The sequence below is a fragment of the Typopeltis vanoorti genome, chromosome 15 (assembly GCF_054136105.1).
Source record: "Typopeltis vanoorti isolate ZY-2024b chromosome 15, IOZ_Tvanoo_1.0, whole genome shotgun sequence".
NCBI lineage: Eukaryota > Metazoa > Arthropoda > Arachnida > Uropygi > Thelyphonidae > Typopeltis > Typopeltis vanoorti.
In genome coordinates, this window is record NC_143563.1 from 50,068,276 (window position 1) to 50,089,685 (window position 21,410).

The following is a 21,410-nucleotide window of genomic DNA, read 5'->3' on the forward strand; positions in this document are numbered from 1 at the left end:
TGAAAACACTGTTAAAATGCAAATTAGAATAAGTTTTGTAAATAACGGAAGCATATTAACTGATATCTTTATTTGCAGATGATATATTAACTATCTCTGACATCTTTTTTCGTAGTTAGCATTAACTTCTAGTTATTATTAACATTAACACCAAAACAATCTTTTTTTTGTTATTAATACTGACAGCAATCTTACTTTGTAGTTATTATATAAAAATATAGTTGTGATGTATCAACATTATTAGAGGTTAAGAGCGGCGGATAGAGGGCGCTCGGCTCATTTCCTTGTGATCTTTTAACGGTTGTTAATGATGTGTATGCTAGAATGGATTTCGGTTCTTCTGTATTTAGAGTATTCTCTGGGAGTGTGGTCGACTGTATGATGGATTAGTTGGTAGCAGTGATTGTCGGTAGTCGTAATAAACGATTCAGCAGCAGTTGCGTTTAGGAAGGATCTCATGTCTGGTATCTTGGAATCGCGATGCAACTGGCTATTCCTGACGAACCAGATAGTGTTCAGCGCCATCCTTGAGGCATTTCGTTTGGATTATTTATAGCTTCTTGATAATCTTTACAGTTGTTTTCCCCCAGGCTGGTGAGGCTTAGGTTAAGAGAGGTCTTACGAATGTTTCGTAAAGTAGAATCTTGTTGTTCATGTTTAGGTGACTATTTCTGTTTAAGAAGGAATGGAGTTGGGCAGCTTTGGTGATGATGAAATCTGTGTGCATCCTGACGTGCACGGTTTATCAAGTTTATCTCTTAAATATTTGTCAGCAGTTTGCCATGGCGTAGATATTTCGAACATCTGTAGAGCTTCCATCGGGTTTCCTCGTCTTCTGGTGAAGACGAGGATTGATGGAGATTTGCTACCTGGAGAACCACATTTCGAGTTCGTTAGCTACGATGTGGAGTTTATTGGTGACTAGTTCCAGAAGAAGTGGTCTTACTATGATGAATGTATCATTGGCACAAACAGCGGGGATAGTATAAAACATTTCAGGAAGGTCTGTAATGTAAATGAAGATAAACAAGGGGATTAACAGGGAGTCTTGAGGAAACTACTCTTGAGAAAACATGCTAACCACTCGCAAGCCTGGCTTCACGAATGGTCAGCGCGTCCGCTCTCCAGTCACGAGGCTGCGGGTTCGAATCACGCCATGGGCATGGATGGTTTGTGATTGTCTGTGGAAATACTAATAGTGGTTGTCGGCGGTAGATGGCGATGGTGGAGTTGCGGTAAGTTGGTTGGTGGATTGAATCCCCTCCCTCGATGAGTCATTGGACTCCCTGGAGGTGACAAATAATAATAATAATAATAATAATAATAATAATAACTCCTGATGTGATTCTTTTTACTCTAAATCTGATTTCGTTTATTTTTACTCAGAATTTGCATTATTTGAGATAGGTCGTGATGAATAAGATGAGATGTGTTGGGAAATTTGCTTGGAATAGTTTGTATATTTGACGGTGGTTCCAGATCTTGTCAAATTCTTTGGCGGCGTCACTTCGAATCCTTTGTTGATATGTTTCAACAATTCGGTAAATCTGATATGTTATATGTTATGCGGCCTTTCCTGAATCCGAAGTGCTATCTGGTATAATTTGTGCATTTTCTGCTGCTTCTTGATGCTGCGAGAGGACTGAGCGTTCTGCGACTTTGTCTATGCAAGAAAATAGGCTAATGGGGAGGTAGTTCTGAGGGAATTGCATTTCTTTCAACGACATGGGAATTAGGAATCAGATGAATTAGTCAGATGTGCTGTATTTTTTCGTGTATAAGGGGATCATTTTTTCTAAAATTTTAGACCAAAAATTGGGGGTCATCTTATAAACGAGGGGTTAACAGTTTGAGAGACCTACGGTTGCAGTGGCGAAACTGCCAGTACCTTGTCTCCGAGAACAGGCTTCCGCCAATCACTAGCCTTAGTTAACTCTGTCGACTGACGTAATTAATGGCTGATTCTGAATAAACCAATAATAGTTCTGAAAGCATTCATATGTGTCCAACTCTTTGGCAAGGTAGCATTTTGGTGTTATTGCACTGGATTGGTATTCCCCGAACAGTCCGTGTGTCACTCCAAAAGTTAACGCATTAACAATATTCTGAGCACTAGCCCATAAAAATGTCCGAAAAAAAAACTATTGCCATATTCTTCAAAATTCAAGTTAAAAGTCATCAATTACACAAACGAACATGGATATAGAGCTTCAGAGAAACAGTTTGGACCTCCTCCTACTGGGTGTATGATTAGGCAGTGGAAAAAACAGGAAGAACAACTACTCAAGATGCCAAAATAGAAGAGGGCCTTAAGAGGAGACCAGAAAATTGGGGAAAGTTGGAGCAGAGGCTTAAGACTTGGATTATATGATGTGCCAGAGTGGGATATTTGTGTCAATACTCTACAAGAATATTGAATATGAGATAAAATGGTTTGCAAGAGAAATGAACATTATGGATTTCACAGGAAAGGAAAACAGTGATTCAGCTTCATGAGGAGAGAAGAGTTGGGAATGAAAACACGAACCAGATTAGACCAGAAAATGCCAGGAATTAATAGTGTTGAAAAAAGTGATATTCCCGGAACTGAGAGTGATTCATATTTTCTTAGTATGTATCTTAGAAATATTACCAAATTAATAAATATGCTAGAATATTAAAAAAATTTCAAATGTGTTCTGTTACTTATAAAAGAGAAATGCGATAAATCGTATCGCATATTTCATATTTGGTGCATTCCGTTTTCAGTTTACAGTGAGAATAATTCAGAGGTAGATCAATTTAATTGTACAGGGTGTCCCAAAATTCAGGCAAGAAGTAATCTTGATAGAAAACACAGGTTTTTAATTAAAATTTGTAATTTCTTATTGATTCTTAAAGTATACCGTATAGGCTTATGCATGGAATAGCATATCGGGTAAATGGCCTCCATGGCTTTGCTGGCACATACACACTCTTTTGTCGAAATTTTCTTTCCATGACCGTTTTGCATAAATGTGGCTGAATTTCGTTGATATAGCGCTCAATTTCCTCCTTGAAAGCGTGGGTGGTCGTGGGCTTGTTGGCATAAACCTTAGACTTCAAAAAACCCCAAATAAAAAAGTCCAACGGCGTTAAGTCACATGATCTGTGCGGCCAATTCTGATCACCAGAACGAGAAATTACACGACCAGGAAATGACTCATGCAGTAATTGAATTGTTTCTCGGGCTGTATGGGATGTGGCACCATCTTGTTTAAACCACATGTCGCCCACCTCCACATCTTGCAATTTAGGCACAAAAATCTGGATTATCATGTCGCGATAACGAGCACCATTAACTGTTATTGCCTTACCAGCCGCATTTTCGAAGAAGAATAGATCGATGATGCCCCCAGTTGCAAATCTGCACCAAACAGTAACACGTGGATGTATTTATTTCTCAACAATCACTCGTGGATTTTATGAACCCCGAATGCGACAATTTCGTTGTTTAACGAAGCCATCAAGATGAAACTGAGCCTCATCGCTGAAGATGATTTTGTTTCGAAAAATAAGCATCCAATTGTTGTTGTTCCGTAATCCATTCAACGAACTCTCTTCGCTGTGAGTGGTCAGTAGGCTTCAGTTCTTGAGTCAATTGAACTTTGTAAGCATAAAGATGCAAATCTTTCGTGAGAATACGCTGTAGAGAGCTTCTCGAAATGCCCAATTTAAGACCACGGTGCCGAATTGATGTTCCTGGACTCTCAGCAACACTCTAACGAACTGCTTAGATATTTTCTGTTGAACGACTTTTTGAAGGACGGCCAGAGTGTATAAGATCACTAATTGATCCAGTTTCCTTGAATTTTTAAATTAATCTTTTCACAGTTGATGAAGTTAATTCACTGTTTCAGCCATATTTTCTACGAAAATTGCGAACCGTAGCTCAAACCTTAATTATTTTTAAAATATTGCTCAAAATGCGTTGTTCTTTCATGTAGCGCTCCATTTTTAATAACCCTGAACTGTCAGCTATCACGCTGTCTTTTTCTTTTTTTCTAATTGGCAACACTTTATCGCACCAAGAGCGCTAAATTTAAATCTTGCGTGAATTTTGGGACACCCTTTATTTGCCTAAAGTATTATTGATATATAATACTAGCAGAAAATCAAGCAGACGAGACGGACTTTGTCCAAGTGTAAAATTAATTTATGCGACTCGGAGAAATCTTAGACACCAACTGCATTCGTGTCAATTTTTATTGAAAATCCTCCCCCCCACCATCACCTTCTGATGACAAAGAAGATACTACACACTACCACAGTTACCAATCATCTACATCAACTGATAACTGGAAGATGATTTCAGATCCATCTGCCGAATAAAAGAATGCGTATTCTACCCAAAACAGTTACAGACTCTCGGGAGCTTACGTCATTTCTTGACAATAGCAACTTGCTAAATTATAATAGATTTGCTCTAAATAGTGGGAGAGAAACTGTCAGTTGTACTTCGCGGAGTAATAGAGTCTGTTTCCAAAGAATAAATTGCAACCTTTCTTCAAAACAGAGGCTTCATCTCAGTTAAAGTTAGCAGTATGAATAGAGTAAACAAAACCCCCTCTAATATGTTTGAAATAAGTAAGGACCAACGATATATATATGATTTGCAAACAGCCTGCGACACGTGGTTATAAAAACAGAATTCCTGAAACATAAAGCCATCACCACACGATGCCAACGGTTGCGCCTCGTTCAACGTTGTTGCAAAGTGGATTATCAATGCATGAAATGCTGAGACAAGCAGGCAACCGTCTCCTGTAAAAAACCAAAAAGGCAACAGCGAAATATGCTAATTTTGGAAAACCACGCCCACTAACTAGAGGAGGATCATATTTCACACTTAGCAACAGATCTTAATCTACGTGAAATATGAATTACTCGTCAAAAATATCCACCACTGGAAACAAATGCTCTCCATTAAGCTGATGGGTGAGCAGTTGTTTAATTATTCTGAAACAAACTCAGATAATGCTCTCGGCATTTCTCTATGACTAGCCATTACAGAAGACCCACAACAGTGCAGATTATCAGTTGGAATACCAGTGGCTTAACAATAAAATTTTATAAGTAAAGGAATATGCCACACAAAATAAGGTAGACATCGTCGTAATCAAAGAAACTCATCTTCGCCCAAGCCGACAAACTCAGAATTAGTCACTATATTCCTTTCCGTAAGGATAGACTGTATTCGACATGCCGGCCACTGCCATATTTATAAGAAAAGACATAAACCAAACTGCAGTTTCCCTTCCTCTCATCATAAACCTGAAAACTCCCGGGATATAAATTCATAAAATGCAAACTCAAGCATCCTGAAAATCTTAGTAGTTAGCCTTCCAAACAAAAAACTTCTTGACTAAACACAACAGTAATAACTGCTGGTGATCTGAATGCCAAGCACAAAACCTGGAATATTGGTTTTTCCAACAATAACGGGAAAATCCTCAACACATTCGCTTATCGTGAGAAATGGTAGTTATCGGTCCCGCTGCTGCGCAGATGCTCTAGATGTAGCAATACTGAAAAATCTAACACATTCCATTACAAATAGTCAAAGACCTCAATTTTCACCCTAACTCCATTATACTCTACCTAGGCACTGCGCATAATTTAGCCATAGACAACACTATCGCTATCAACCGTAATCAACTCACTGCAGCTCTTCAAGAAAATCTCGAATCAGTCCAGTTCAAAGCTGCAATTGAAAAAGAGAATGGAACAAGTTCTTTGTAAACTCAAGCGTTAACAGAACTAAATTCAGTCACCATCACTATCACATGCACACTAACTAATTGACTTTTCGAAGAAATAAACCAGCTCATGTGGGAGAAAAACCAACTCGTCGTTGCACAAAACTATGGCCCTGGCTATAATATTTCCTAATATCACCGCTTCCATGCCCATGATACAATCATCATATCATCCGCAAACTCGAAAAGTGGTTCACCCGGTGACAAGTCTCCATCAGTTCGGAAGAGAGCTCTCCAGTACTCTTCACCAGTTGACGAGCAAACCTGATATTAGCTGTACACGTGTTCAAAAGACTTGTATCCTGGAAATATCTAGGAGAACAACTAAATAAAGGTTTGCAGTTCAGGATGCAACAGATTTTAGCACCACAATAGGCAACTGGACTATTGCCCAACTGTATTTCTCATAAGCAACAAGATTCTAATTTACAAAACAGTGAAAAGATCTCTCCTAACAGACGCCTCTCTAGCCTAGCGACACACCACTGAATGGAATATCAAGAAGCTATAAATAATTCAAAATAAATTCGCCGTTAAAATCTCACAAGGAGGAAGCCGAGTGTCCCCATCCAAAACACCCGCAATCTGAACCGCTAATGCAGATAAAAGGATTTAGAGTCAAGGATTTAGTTTATTCATCAAAGAAGTGAACAGTTAACATAATGATATCTGTACAAAATTTGCAGCGTGTCGCCAGCCATTCGGTTTTCGTACATCTGATTCTCAGATACTACGTTATCTGCCATTACCTCTCCGTATCTCCAGGTCAAGTGATGTCATGAGATTCTATAAAGGAACAAAGTGGTCCTTATAGTAACTCTGAAAATTCATGGTATTAATCACACACTCCTGAGAAGGAAGTATGCAGTGCATTACGGGTTACTTAGAGCAACTTAATGAAATCTGTCAGTACCATATAAGCAACCTAGCCGTGAAGATCTTTATGCGATCTTTTGTTAAATAACAATTAGGAAAGTAATAATGAAACCTTGAACATGATTTATTGTCAAGCATAACTTGCTGTATACATATTGTCTAGTGGTAGAATGGATAATCTGATGTGTCATTAGTTAGATTAACATTGACTTCTTCCGTAATGTACTGGAAGGAAATCCGTAAGAAAACCATAAAACTGCATGCATTTCTGTTAATAAAATCTTCCTCTAATTCAGTATGGGAAATTATTTTGCTCCTCTTTATATTACCTATGATCAAACGATGTAGGACGATTGAACACACGCTGTGATTGGGCTACAATTAATTCCAAGCTATTAAAAATTAATGTATTTATTATTTATTTATTTGTTCAGTTTCTTACATAGAAAATATATATTTACCTGAAAATGTTCGACCCCAACCAGTTAGTCGTCCAATTAAGCCATCTGTTTCTATATTTGGTGGGAGTACACAGACCGGCTGCAGAGCACGAGTGAACTCAACTGCATAATGCAACCTAAGAATGGCAATGTCATTGTTGTAATCTTCGCTGTTGAATTTGGGATGCATGATTATTTTGGACACCCCTACCGTATCTCGGATTTTTGTCAGAACATACAGACCAAGCTTAACTCGCAAATCAGATAGCTCTAAACTGAAATTATTAAAAGAATATTAATCTAGAAAAGAAACAATTTAGAAAACGTTAATATATCATCTCACAATTTGTAATGTTTTATTTATTTTTTGATTCCGACTTGATACTTAACAGGTATTGTGTTACCAGGATAACCAAGAAAATTTAAAACGCGATGTCACATTTACAGATCATATTAATTAATCTCAAATAATTAATTTTTAACAATCGGAAATATATATATATATATATATATATATATATATATATATATATATATATATATATATATATATATATATATATATATATATATATATAGTGCGCCAAAACTGGCGCACTCATGATATCATTCACACGCACAGTGCTTCAAGCCAGAACTAACGCTCGTACTCAATTTCATATATACCGGGTGATCCAAAAGTCACAGAAAAAGTAAAAATTCAATATTTCGAAAAGTAGAGACAGCAGCACGATGCAGGTTTCACAGAAATGCACAGAAAGACATGGGATTTTTTTTAATATGGAAAAATTTTATTGTCAGAATAGTTATATTTGTAACGGTGGCGCTGTAGGGGTGGCGCTGTAGGGGTCCCGGAGCTGCTTCCTGTCACTATTTAAACCGTGAGGTACGTGAATTTCAGATGTAGTGAATACTGAAGTTAAACTTTCAGCATTTAACGTTCATTACTGAAGTTAAACGTTCTACCAAGGTGTCACTACGTTCTTTCACAGGCGAGCGTTATGCAGCGCTTTTAAGAGACAGCATCATTCCCTCCTTGCAACAGACGAAAGCGCTCCATAGGATAACATTCATGCAGGATGGAGCACCTCCGCACATCACAGTTCTTGTGCAGCACCTGCTGCGTTCGACATTTGGCGATGACCGTGTCCTCAGTCGCTCTTTCCAGCACGAATGGCCACCAAGGCCTCTAGACCTTACACCTTGTGACTTCTGGTTATCGGGCTACTTTAAGTCCCAGGTGTACATAGGTCGCCCAACCTCATTGGAAATGTTGAAAGAAGCTAATTTGCTATCATGTGACAGGAATTACAATTGAAACCTTATTCGATGCTGTTCAGAGTATCGTGCCGCGTCTGACGGCCATTCTCATGAATGACGGCCGTCACGTGAAAATTTGTAATCCTAGCTGTGTTTCAAACTGTGTTGAACTACTGCACAAACTACTGACACAAGTAAAGTGCCACCTTTCGGTGGGAAATGTAACTATTCTGGAAATAAAAGTTTTCGTTATTTAAAACCTATCTCATGCCATAACAGAATAAATATAACACATATATATATATTCGGTTTGTGCTGCGAATATTTTGAAAAAAAAATCATCTTCGGTTCAGAAGAGACCATCTTCCTTATGTCTACCTTTTCTTTCTATAATCTGTTACATTTCTGTAAAACTGGACATTACATGGATAAGTGAATTAATCATAGCATAATAAAACTACATCAAATATATTAAACTGCAGAGGCTACGTCTAACACAATATAGAATCCTTTGAATCGATATAAAACTGCACTATGCATAAGTTGGTACGTGACCTTTTGTTTGAGGTCTTTTGTCGTTTTGTCCAATTACATGTATATTGCCATAAATCGCAAGGAGAATGTAAGTATTCCAGAAGTTAGAATATTATTTTATAGCCCACCATTGAGAATGAGGACGATGTCTGATTGTTCTCCAAAGTGTATGTTTTTATCATTCTGCAATTCAGCTGTTACTACTGTGGACACGACAGCAGAGAATCGCTGATCTTCTGTGCAGTGGGTTGCTCTTAAATGCTTGTTTTTGTAGTTACTGAAGATACGATATGATTCATATCCCGAAATATCTGTAATGTAAAGTAAATATCTGTAATGGTAAATGCTTCCCAACCATTCCAGCTGACCAGCATACAATACTCCCGATATTCTTTTGCAAGAAAGAGATCAGATATTTAGACAAGGAGAATTTAGACATTCTCCTTGTCTAAATTTGACACACAAAAGGTCTCCAGTTCCCAATAGCATTCCTCCACTTATCCTGAAGATTTGTGTACCAGAACCTATTCCTCGTTTACATACCATCCTCGTCCAATGGTATCTATCCCACACATTGGAAATTGGCCTACATTCACCTCATTTCCAAGAAGAGCGAAAAATTTACTGAATCTAACTACCACCTAATCTTTGTCACTTCAATCTTACCATCCTATCTAAGGTAATGGAGAAACCCATCAATTCCCAACTCCTACACTATCTTGAAGGCACCAAGCTATTAAGCGATGGATCCCATCGATGCTGGTCAACAGGAGATCGATTCTCATATTTCGCCGATCTCTGGACAAATGCTATGGAGAAATATGATGAATCTCAAGTGGTTTCATTTGATATCTCCACAGCTTTTGACTGGGTCTGGCACAAAAGTTATGTAAGCAAACGCCCATCATTTGGACTCTCTCAGGACTTCTGCAGGTGGATTTCCAGCTTTCTTTCTGGACGCACACTATGTAGGTGGTTCCTTGTCCTCTCATCATCCAACTAATGATGGAGTTCCACAAGGTCCTGTTCTCTCGCCTAACGTCATGTTCCTTCTATATATCAAAGACCTACTTCAGTTGACCTCCAACCCAATACACATTTTTGCAGATGACAACACATTGCACTCCTCCCTTTCATTTGACAAACCCTACTCTACACAACTCTTCAACCTATAGAACATCAACCACCACTGCTCTCAATTCTTATCTCCAAGCGATCGTCCAATGGGTCGCCGTTAACCTCGTCAATTTCAGTACTAGTAAAACCCAGTTCTGTCTTATTTCTCACAAAAATGAACAATTTCCCCGCAGTATTATTTGTCCCCAAATATTATTAGTGGGGACTAATAATTTCAGACAGGAGATTTCTCTTCCCAACTTCCGTCCTCTCTTGGCATAAAGACATAACAACAATTGCAAAAACTAGGATTTCTGTTTAGATCAAGACGTTACTTCACCTCTGAACGGTTGTTAACCTTACACAAACCACAAATCCGCCAAAGTATCGAATACAGCTCTCAAATTTGGAGTAGAACTAGTAAAATCTCCCTCAATATGATTGACTAACTACAGAGGAGGTTAATTAGATTGAATAAGAACTCATCTATTACCAACTCACTATCCCCTACTTTCACAGAGATTTTTGGTCTCTGCAATTGATGTATTCCATAAATATTTCCATGGATAATGTTCATCTGAAATAGCATCAAAAATTGCCCCACTCCATACTAAGCCAGTACACTTACAGCTACCGCCGAACATCCCTTCAAAGTACAATTTGAAATCCACAGAACAAGTTTTTTTTTTCCTCCATCCCTGCTCCTTCTGTATTGTGGAGCAGTCCTTTCCCCCTGATATATTTCCCAAGGAATACAATATGCAGGCTTTTAAATCAAATGTAAACAAGTTTCTCATTTTCAAACCCACCAACCATATTCGTATTATAGGTGAATCAACCAACGTATCATATATGGGTTCAACATAAAAAAGAAATACAAATGATTCGTTATATAATTAATTTTCATTTCTCGTTTTAGTTAATGTGCTTTGTTCTGAATGTACCATATTCACAGAAATCATGAAAGATAGGACATATTGGTAATAATATCCATTATAATTGAGAATTAAATCAAAGCTGTGGGGACTAATATTCCAGAATTAAATTAAGAAGACCTTTGAAGCACTGAAATATAACAGTTGCTTTCTTTCAGTTTTAATCTCAAGTAGAATGAAGTCCACATTTATTTTAATTGGACGTAACTTGCTATTACAAGGAAATAATATCGTGATTTTCGAATTTATTACTAGATTATCGGAATAATTTTTGTTTATTAAATTCGTTACACAGTTATATATATATTTGGATAATTTTATTCATATAATTATCTAATATGAAACAATAGATAACTAAAATAAAATGCAGTGTAATTTTTTACTAAAATTGAAAATTTTGTTACTTTTCCACGCAGCTACTTGTAGTAAGGACATATTGTCTGTTAATAAGAGCTGCTCCACAAAACAATCGTGGAGGATCCGAACCGTTCATCAAACCAACCTAAAGAATTATACGAATAATTCAAATGAAAATATCTCTTAAAACAATAACAAAATATTGAACATGATGCATAACCTGTTATTTATGCTTATTTTGTTATCGATAGTCAAATACTACTAATGCTACTATAATAACTTGAAAAACGTTATAAAGGTAATCAGTCCATCACAGGGAGGTATGATTCTATGAGGAAGAGATACTGGAGTGAGACTACAGAAAATTTTCATACACTTTTTTTTTCTCCCGGAAATATGAATAACTTGCTTTTGTTCAGCTCAATTTTAGTGGATCCCATTCTTTTTTTTTTCGAAAAAATGTTGCTTGGAACTACAGCCGAAGGAAGAGCAGCGGAGTCATTGTGTTGTGTTTGTTAATTGTATGAATTCTTCTTTTGTCTGGTTTGTTTGCGAGATAAAAAAAAAAGATTATTCTCTCGAGAAAAGCACTTTCCCATTTCTAGAAACAAACAGGCTAACTCACCTTCGATTTTCTAAAGAAGGCAACCATATCAGGACATGTTTTGCTACGTTTCGAACCGGTTTTTTTTTCCTCTCTCTCTCTCTCTCTCTCTCTCTCTCTCTCTCTCTTTTTCTTTCCTTTCCTTTCCTTTGAAAGATGTGTGTGTGTGTGTGTGTGTGTGTGTGTGTGTGTGTGTGTGTGTGCTTGGAGGGCATGTACTCCACAACTTTTCCTCTCCACCACTCCACCAACCGCAACTACCTTCATCTTCTAGATTAACGCCATCTACCGCCGACCACTAGAATTTGCACAGACAATTACAAACCTCCATGATCAGGGCGGGAATCGAAACTGCAGCCTTTTGGCTGGCGAGCGGAGACGTTAACCACTTGGCCAACCAGGCCAGCTCTCTCTCTCTCTCTCTCTCTCTCTCTATTTTAGGCAAGCGTATCATCCCACTTTGTTTTCCGAACTCTATAGCCACAGAGGAGAAAGGGGAAAGATTGAAAAAATGAGCGATGAGTTAATTCAGATAGTCGATAACCTCCCTACACAGAATGAAAACTGCCCCCTCCCCCCAAAAACCTTCCCCTGCGGTTGCTTCTTATTCTCACACATGAAATCTTTTCTTATAGTGTCGATGTTTTTCACATTGTTTTGAGACACAGTGTTTGCGTAAAAAATACCTTGAAAAGAACAAAAAAATTATGACATTTTGTTTAGCATTTTTAAAAACGAATAATATGAATATCGTTTTTCATGATTTATAATATTTTAACATTTAAAAGCCAAAAATATTTTTCATGTATTATAAAAATAATATTTTCGAAAACATTTTTAAGCTAATAAAGATTATGATTTTTTTTCAAAAAATTCTTCTGTCCGTTGTAAGGTTTCTCTCCTCTTTCCGGTAAGGAGTAATGGAACCATTTCAGCGCCAATTTTTTTGTAAATCGATGGCCCGTTACCGACCATATTATGAATGAAATACGCATCCTCATACGCTTGGTATCCATTATATATTTCAATGTAATATCAATGTACGCAATTCACTTGGCTGGTAGCGTGGTTTCTTTACCCTTAGCAGCCACCACTGATAGATGTTCCAAGAATATCAAGATAAAAAGATTCCCGGGAATAACTAACCCTAACACTATATATTATCATCCGAAATAGTTATATATATATATATAGAGTCAGAAATGATCACAGCGATCTAGTTGCTTAAATATACACATGCTGTTTAGTTTTGAAATCTGTTTAAGCACATCCACTGAAAAGCAACTGAAAGAACGATAGAATACCGAGCCTTTCCGAAGAAAAAGTGCTGATTTGGATGCTGATCGTGATCAGACGAAACTTTATACTGACTGCTTCAATACAAGGTGAGGTAGCCATTTTATATTGGGGGAGAATGATTTTGGTTCCCAAAACTCGGATGTTTCATCCCACATCATACAAGAGAATAGTATACTTTGCAGACAAAATATCGTGGGGAAAGATTTCCCCCCATAATATTTTGGAGAATAGGAGAATGCAGATAGGAGAATTAAGTAGCATACTCGGCGTTTTATGAGATTATAGTCTTCCCACAATAAATCGATAGAATCTGTGGAGGTGTCTCGTAATACACTGATGTTAATGAAGGTCTGTTAAGAACTGGAAATGGTTTAGAAGAATTTGTTATCAATTACTCATATCATAAGAAAAGCAACAGAGTGAATAGAACAATCTCTCTTATAATGAAATTACTACTACTACTAATAATAACAATAATCTTTCCTTACCATCCAGGGATATCTGTTGGGTGGATAAATATTTATGGCTCCGAGAATTCTGTCTTCATCTGCATTTTTATGTATGTCTATTCCACATTCTAATGTATACATAAAATTTGAAATAATTTCAGCAGACATCAGATAAAATATGTCGAAAATGTTTTAGATATTTATGTGTTGACGTTAACTCCAATAAACTGTTTATTTACTTATTTAGTCTCTTAAAAGAGTTACAAATTTATCTATTTATGTTAAGTAATTATGACGCATGAAGGAAAAAATATAATTACAAGTTTAAAAATATATTCGTGTACTTACCGCAGTTAGAAATCGGTGTCACTTCTGTAATTAAAGGAAAACCAAGTAAGATATTATACTGATATATTATGTTAAGAAATTACCAAGTGCATATGTGCTATGTCCAGGGGCGCATTCAGGATTTAATCTTGGGGGGGGGGCAAGTTCAGTATACGATTTGAGAATACACACTACGCATTGCATAACACCTTTTACTAAGTATCTGCAGTGATCGCCAATACATGATAACCCATGATCTCCTTTGGTCCGACTCGGGCAAACGAAGTAGCGCTCCGTCCGACAGAGCACTACTTCGTTCGCCTCGTGTTCAACAGTGGTAGTGATTCCTAAGAGCTATAGAGTATTCCCATCTTATGTGACCGCTAAGTCATAAGTAGTATAGAAATAGAAGACAGGACGCAATATAAATTAAAAAAATATAATTTTAATTAGGAAAAGATTTTTGGAAGATTTTCTAGTGTTTTTTTCCTCTTCTTTTTTGGGGGGGGTGGGGATGGGGGGGGGGGCTGGGTTCCTTGGCCTCCTCCCTGGGTGCGCCACTGGCTATGTCTATGTGTAAAGTAAAAAGTGCAGTTCACTGAAATTAAGGATTGATTCTTTCTCAAACTTTAGTTGTATTTATTCTGGTAACTGATTTTAATTTATGCAAATATTTTTAAATCTTAAGGGATGTAATCTTAGTAATTGGATCTTTGATAACCATCAGAGATACAATTCCTGAAGATAACAAACAAGCTTTTGCACATTTCAGACACAATTTACTGTGCAACCTTAAGGATAGCGAAGTATCAAGCGAAGCTGTAGGAATTCCTTAATGAAAGTTTGCGTTACAGCATTAAGAACACAAATAAAGTGGGTTCAATTAGAATGTGATATGCATCTTCATTTATGTTTAAATGCATTACCGAAATTTAAATTATTTCATCACTCTGTAACTAATTGCTCTGTCTATCCTTATTGCTAATCGATAGAAATGTGATGTTCATATAAATTACTAATTTATTAATAATTTTAAGGAATAATGGCGATTCCTTTGCATGTAAGCTCTTTAGAATAATACATTTTAATCACAAGGGATATAATTAAGTAGTGTTGTTAAACTTTCATTTGCATTTTAGGTTTGCAACTGGAAAAATAAAATAGTAAACTTACTTTCATGAATAATACTAAAAGGTATATTAAAACCACGGCTTTCAAAACAACAATCTGATCGAAACATTACCAGAATATGACTGCCAAGAGATACTATATAGGATTGCCTTTTGGTTCCACAAAACCTGAAATTCGAAAATATTAATAATGTAGATTATACTGATTCATATATAATACACGTACAGTAAATACGTTTAAATATAAAAGAAATAGGTTAAACGCATTACATATTAAAGATCATTAATCATCAGTCTGTCGTACTTTCTGCTCGTTGATTTAATATAAAAATGCAATCTACCGAAATTCGTTATGGGTAAACAAACTTTTTTAGAGAAAATTAATAAAATAAAATAAAATATATAAATAAAGAACATCTGGTTAAAAACAATCTAAACTTAAAATATTATTTAAGCTAAAAATGCAGTATAATAAATGAAAAATTCGAATATTTTATAGTAAATAAATAAAAACATTTCGGCAACATGCAAATTTATCTGTTATACTTTGCTATTATAAACACGTTAACACAATAATGTTTTTAATATTTGTCAAATATTTCCGTGTGAAAATAAGAGACTATCTTCAGTGGCTTCACAAGAACTGTTTAAACAAGGTAGAATACTAACAATTGATCATTTAAAAGTAGAAAGAGTCGCGTGATGTTACATTGTTATACGACTTGGCAGACGTTCAAGCAGTCTAAGAAAAAATTGCCTTAAAGTGGCATAACCTAAAAACTGGCTCACAGTTAAAGCACTTTCGATGCCCTTATTTTGTGTTTAATTTTATATCAGCAAATTTTAGGTGTTCCAAACTTGACATTCCTTTTAAAGAAAGTCTTTTAAGGACGTCAGATTTTTCCCATTATTATGTTATTGAAAATATCATGGTGCCGTGTGTTATAGTATTTTTATCCCCTGTATTTTTTAGTTGATTTATATTCAAAACAGTTATTCCCTAATACATTTCAGGTGTAACTGTAGCGGTTTCGAAAATATTCCTTTCATTGCAATTCCAAATGAAGTATCAATGATTATTCATCTTTAGTTGAATTCAACTTATTTCAACGTAATTCAACTAAAGATAAGATTCAGCACGGAGACCCAGCATATCTTCATCTGACTGCTTGTGTGTGTGTGTGGTCTGTTTGGCACTGAGTTTTCCGATGGGGAGAGAGAGAGAGAGAGAGAGAGAGAGAGAGAGAGAGAGAGAGAGAGAAAGAGAGACTAATTCTCATCGCATCCACTAGGTTCTTTGACGTTCAATACACACAAATTTTTCTGTACTCAAATTGGTCAGGAATTATTATCCAAACTACCAAGTTCAATTATCTGAAGCTCTCTAATCATGTTAGACTCTGATTATGGCAGCACAAATATATATTTCATCTCAGACTTCATTGGGCACTTGAATCTCTGTTCGATATGTTCGAGAGTGGAGGTAAAAGTATTGGTAAAGTTGGTTAAGGTCAGAATTCAGGATTAAATTCAGGAATGCTGTTGCTCAAATTAAAACAATTGGGAATGGATACTAAACTAGTAATATGAATAAGAGAATGGCTTATGAAGAGACACCAGAAGTTTATGTATAAAGGAGCAGAGATGATTTAAATAAGCTGGAAAAATGTGGCAAAGGGTAACGGATGTTAGCTCAATGCAAAAGTGTAAAGGTGGGGTATGCATTTTGGAGTTAAAAGATTACCAGCTGTGTACCACATTGATGGAATGGTACTCCAAATAATTGATGCTGCTAGGGAAATTTGGGGATTTTAGTGGATAGGGAGTTGAATTTCAGAGGACACATTGCTAAGGTTTCGAAGATTGAACATAGGATTACTTGGTTATTGAAGAACACACTAACATCAAGATATAAAGAAGTTATTAATCCACTTTATAAGGCGTTGATACTTCCACAATTGGATTACTAATCTCAAGTCTGGTCGACTGAATTCCTTGGAGATGATGAAGTGGTGGAGACGGTTCAGGGGAGAGTGACTAATTTGGCGAGTGGTGTAAAAAATGTTCCTTACATTGATAGAATGAGGGCTTGTGGATTATATAGGTTGGCTGACAGGGGAGAAGAGAGGACACGGTAGAAGCATTTAAATTACTTAAAGGTTTTTATAATATTGATGCAGGGGAAATATTTCAGCTGTGTGATAGTGAAGGAAGAATAAGATGCCATCCTTGGAAATTAAGGAAGAGTGTAGTTGGGTCTGAGAACTAGATTTTTGTGTGTGGTGTGGGGAATAAATGAATTGCATTGTTGACTCAGTTGGTGTGCTTCATCTTTAAATGAGTTCAAGAAGAGCTATGAAGGATATTGTTTGACAGTTGGGGTCTCTCGCAATGTGTCTTCTCACTCCATAGGGATACCAATATAATAATAATATGCTAATCTTAATATTGTTTTATAATCTCAGAAAAATATCGTTGCATTAGTGATTTAATTTATAATATATATATATATATATATATATTTTTTTTTTTTTTTTTTTTATGAAGAATTGAATGACTAGAAGCGAGATTTAAGTTAAAAGGTTTTAATATAAAACTACTACTAGTTTTGGCCTGCAATAACCTTCATCAGGTGACACTATAAAAGAAAGAAAAAATAATAATAATAATCAGGCCAGTGTATTATCAAGTCATATCCTTTTCTCGGCTAATGATGAAAACCAAAGTCACAACGTCTGCTGGGAAAAATCTACTAACATCTTCCGTTGCAATGATGAACTAAAGAGAAAAATCGTGGAATCTAGAGAAATCATCTTTAGTCCTGTTCATCTAAATAATCACTTGAGCTACAACCTCTCAGATAGTCATTCAGCTGTAATCATGTCCTGGCGTTCGCGGGATGCTGCAAGCACGCACTCTACCAACAATGCAACAAACGAAAGAACAGCTTTAAATACAACTACAACTATTAGATATATGAAGAGCCAAAGGCTTCAATTCAGCGACATGTAACTTGATTAAGTTAAGGGATATTACATCCCATATCGTTTCTTAGCCGAATTCATGCCGAATATAGTAGAAACTATATAAAGTTCGGCGATTCCAAGCGTAAGCAAATACCTAGATACTGCAGCAACTGACCCTTCAGGTAGTGCAAGCTGTGGCAACTCATGTCTAAGGTGGAGCAAGATCCGATCATTACTCACAGAAGGGTTGTAAGTTCTGTTCGCTACAAACTTGATATTAACTAGTTCTATCTACTAACTGATGAGACCTCAATAAAGGTTGAAACCGGTCTAGGTAGTGACCTTATCTCATAATGTAGAACAGTAATACAGCTCCTAGGAGCTAAGTTCACATTATGTGTATATATTAAGAATAGTGATCGGATCTTGCTCCACCTAAGGCATGAGTTGCCTCAGCTTGCACTACCTTAAGGGTCAGTTGCTGCAGTATCTAGGTATTTGCTTACGCTTGGACTCGCCGAACTTTATACAGTTTCTACTATATTCGGCATGAAACTCTTTGAGTTTCTTATTCGGCTAAGAAACGATGTGGGATGTAATATCCCTTAACAACGTACAAGTACAACGTTTTCATGCTAATTATGTATAGGACTCTGTATGTTGTTCATAGTCTTTTAGCATTCAGGGTTTAGTGCTTTTTCTTTTTATTTTCTTTTATAATGTCACCTGATGATGACTGTTCCAGGGCGAAACTAGTAGTGTTTTTATATTAAAACCTTTTTACTTAAATCTCGGTTCTAGTGATTTAATTCTTCATAAAAATATATATGTTAACCGAGTTAATTATCATTCTTTCATATATATATATATGATGATCAGCTTTTACTCGGTTGTTATATATTTGAAAAAAATATAGATTTAATGACTATAAGACCGAGATAACATATAAAGATTTTAATGATAAATACTACTAGTTTCGGCATATAGCAGCCTTCTTCACGTATTTATAAAGGAAAAGAATACTAATAAACAAACTGGAAATTACAGGTACAAATTGCCTCACATAATCGATACATAAAAAAGGTGTATTTTGTCAAGTTGTTCCAACTGGCGTGCCATTGTTTGTTGCAATTGTGCGTGCAGGTTCACGTGAACGCCAATATTAAACAACTGCAGCATGGCTATCTGGGATGTTATAACTTAAATTGTTGTTTACGTGGACAGGGTTCAGCAGGATTTCTCTTGATTCTACAATTTTTCTCTCAAACTCATCATCACAGCAAAAGATATTTTCTGATCTATTCCAGCAAACGGAGTGGCTTTCTTGGTTATCATTAGGATTATTTGAAAAACGAATATGACTGAATAACGCCCTTGCATCAGATCTTTTGAAAGAGATGTCTCTCTTATGCTCTTCTATTCTTTGTTCAATAGATTTGTTAGTTTGACAAAAGTATGGGATATTGCAATCGCACCACAATTTATATTCTCCATGGTACTTAAGGTTGTGATGAGGAGGCTTTGGATGGCTGACTAGAGAACGGATTTTTGGAAGTGTGGTAAAGAAGGTCCTGATATTATATTTTTAAGGACTTTAGCTATTTTCTTAGAGACTGTGCTAATGTATGGAATGGAGATGCTACCTTTAAACTTAATAGTCTCTGTTGTGCACTGCCTAGGAGGAACCAGAAGAAATTTCTTAATTGTTTTTTTAGAGTATCCATTTTGTTTAAAAATAAGAGTGAGGTGATTCATTTCTTTTTGTAGTTCATCTTGTTCATTTAAGAGAAAACGTGCTCTGTGTCCTAAGGTAGATTTAATTCCAAGTTTTTGTGGTGGAAAATCATGAGAAAGATTATGCTTATATCTATTGGTATGCGTAGGTTTTCTGTACATAGAGAATTTTAATCTTTCAGAGCACCGAAAGGTAAGGAGTTATTATTTTCTATATCAGCAGTAAATTTTATATTAGGATGTTGGATGTTTAGATGACGAAGAAAATCTGTGAGAGATGTGTGTCCGTGACTCCAAATAATGAATATATCATCAACATATCTTTTCCAAACTTTTAGTTTAAATGAGAAGGAAGATATGGCTTTCTTTTCAAAATCTTCAAGGAAGATGTTAGCTAGCACTGGGGACAAAGGGTTGCCAATTGCCAGGCCTTGTTTTTGTTGGTAAATGGAATCCTGATATCGGAAGTAACCAGAATGGAAGCAATGCTTTAATAAAGTGAAAATTTTTTTGGATAATTTGTCCTGTAGTAATGTAAGTACCTCGTCCATAGGAACGTTAGTAAATAAAGATATAATGTCAAAACTAGCTAGAATGTCATTTTTATCGATGGGAATATCTTTAACATGAGAAACAAAATCCGTGGTGTTTTTGATGAAAGATGAAGATTTATTTGAGAAACACTTGAGGTCCTTTGATAAATATTTTGAAAGTTTATATGTAGGTGAATCAATTCCTTCCACAATTGGGCGAAGAGAGATGTTTTCTTTATGAATATTTGGAACTCCATAGATGCTTGGGATAAGAGGATGTAGAGAGCGTAATGAGAGGCGAATATTATGAGGAAGTTCGCTCGCAGTCTTTAACAAGTTATTTGTACGGTTTTGTAATTCTCTTGTAGGATCTTCCTGAAGAATTGAATATATTGAAATATCTTCAAGTAATTGAAGCATTTTGTTGTGGTAATCTTCAGAGTTGAGGATGACTGTAGAGTTGCCTTTATCTGCAGGTAAAATAATAATGTTACTATTCTGTTTTAGATTTTTTAGGGCTTTTCTTTCAGCCACTGAAATATTATCTGTTGGAGGTTTGGCATTATTTATAATGAAAATCGATTCAATGCGAAGAAGTTTCGCCAAATGATTAGGAATGAGTGAACTTGCTTTTTCTATTTTTGTAAGAAGAGATTCTTTAGGGATAAATAGGATTGAAGAAAATAGGATTGAAAATAAACAGGTTAGTTTTCCTCAAACGTTGTAAGTTCCATACAGTTTTTCCCAGTTTCATCTCTTTTAAAGAAAATATAACAAAGGAACGCGCTAAAAGAATCTATCGTAAAGCTAAGATGGATCTCCTCAGCGAAATAATTACAGACACAAAACGTTGTTTAGCTTTTTTGTTCAGCACTAAAAGATATTTAACTCAAAAACTTGAAGAAATTATGGATAATGCAACCTTACATGATTTTATCATTAACAGTGAAGCACAAGCAACACGAATACAAAACAAGAATAAATATACTCTTATCCAAAATTTAATAATCTAATAAGGACAAAAAACAGATCTGGTCATAGTGATGCCCGTATTAATCCTGAAAAGGTTGTAG

General features: G+C 36.0%; 1 protein-coding gene across 1 annotated transcript in view; it reads right to left on the reverse strand.

Annotated features, from left to right (window-relative positions):
* The window catches only part of LOC150098754 (ovochymase-2-like), a 115,376-nt gene that overhangs the window by 53,826 nt on the left and 40,140 nt on the right, over positions 1-21,410 (reverse strand). Inside the window, exon 7 of the mRNA XM_090405743.1 lies at positions 7,115-7,368. Within this exon, the coding sequence (XP_090261869.1) occupies positions 7,115-7,368 (254 nt within the window). The remainder of the gene's footprint in view (positions 1-7,114; positions 7,369-21,410) is intronic.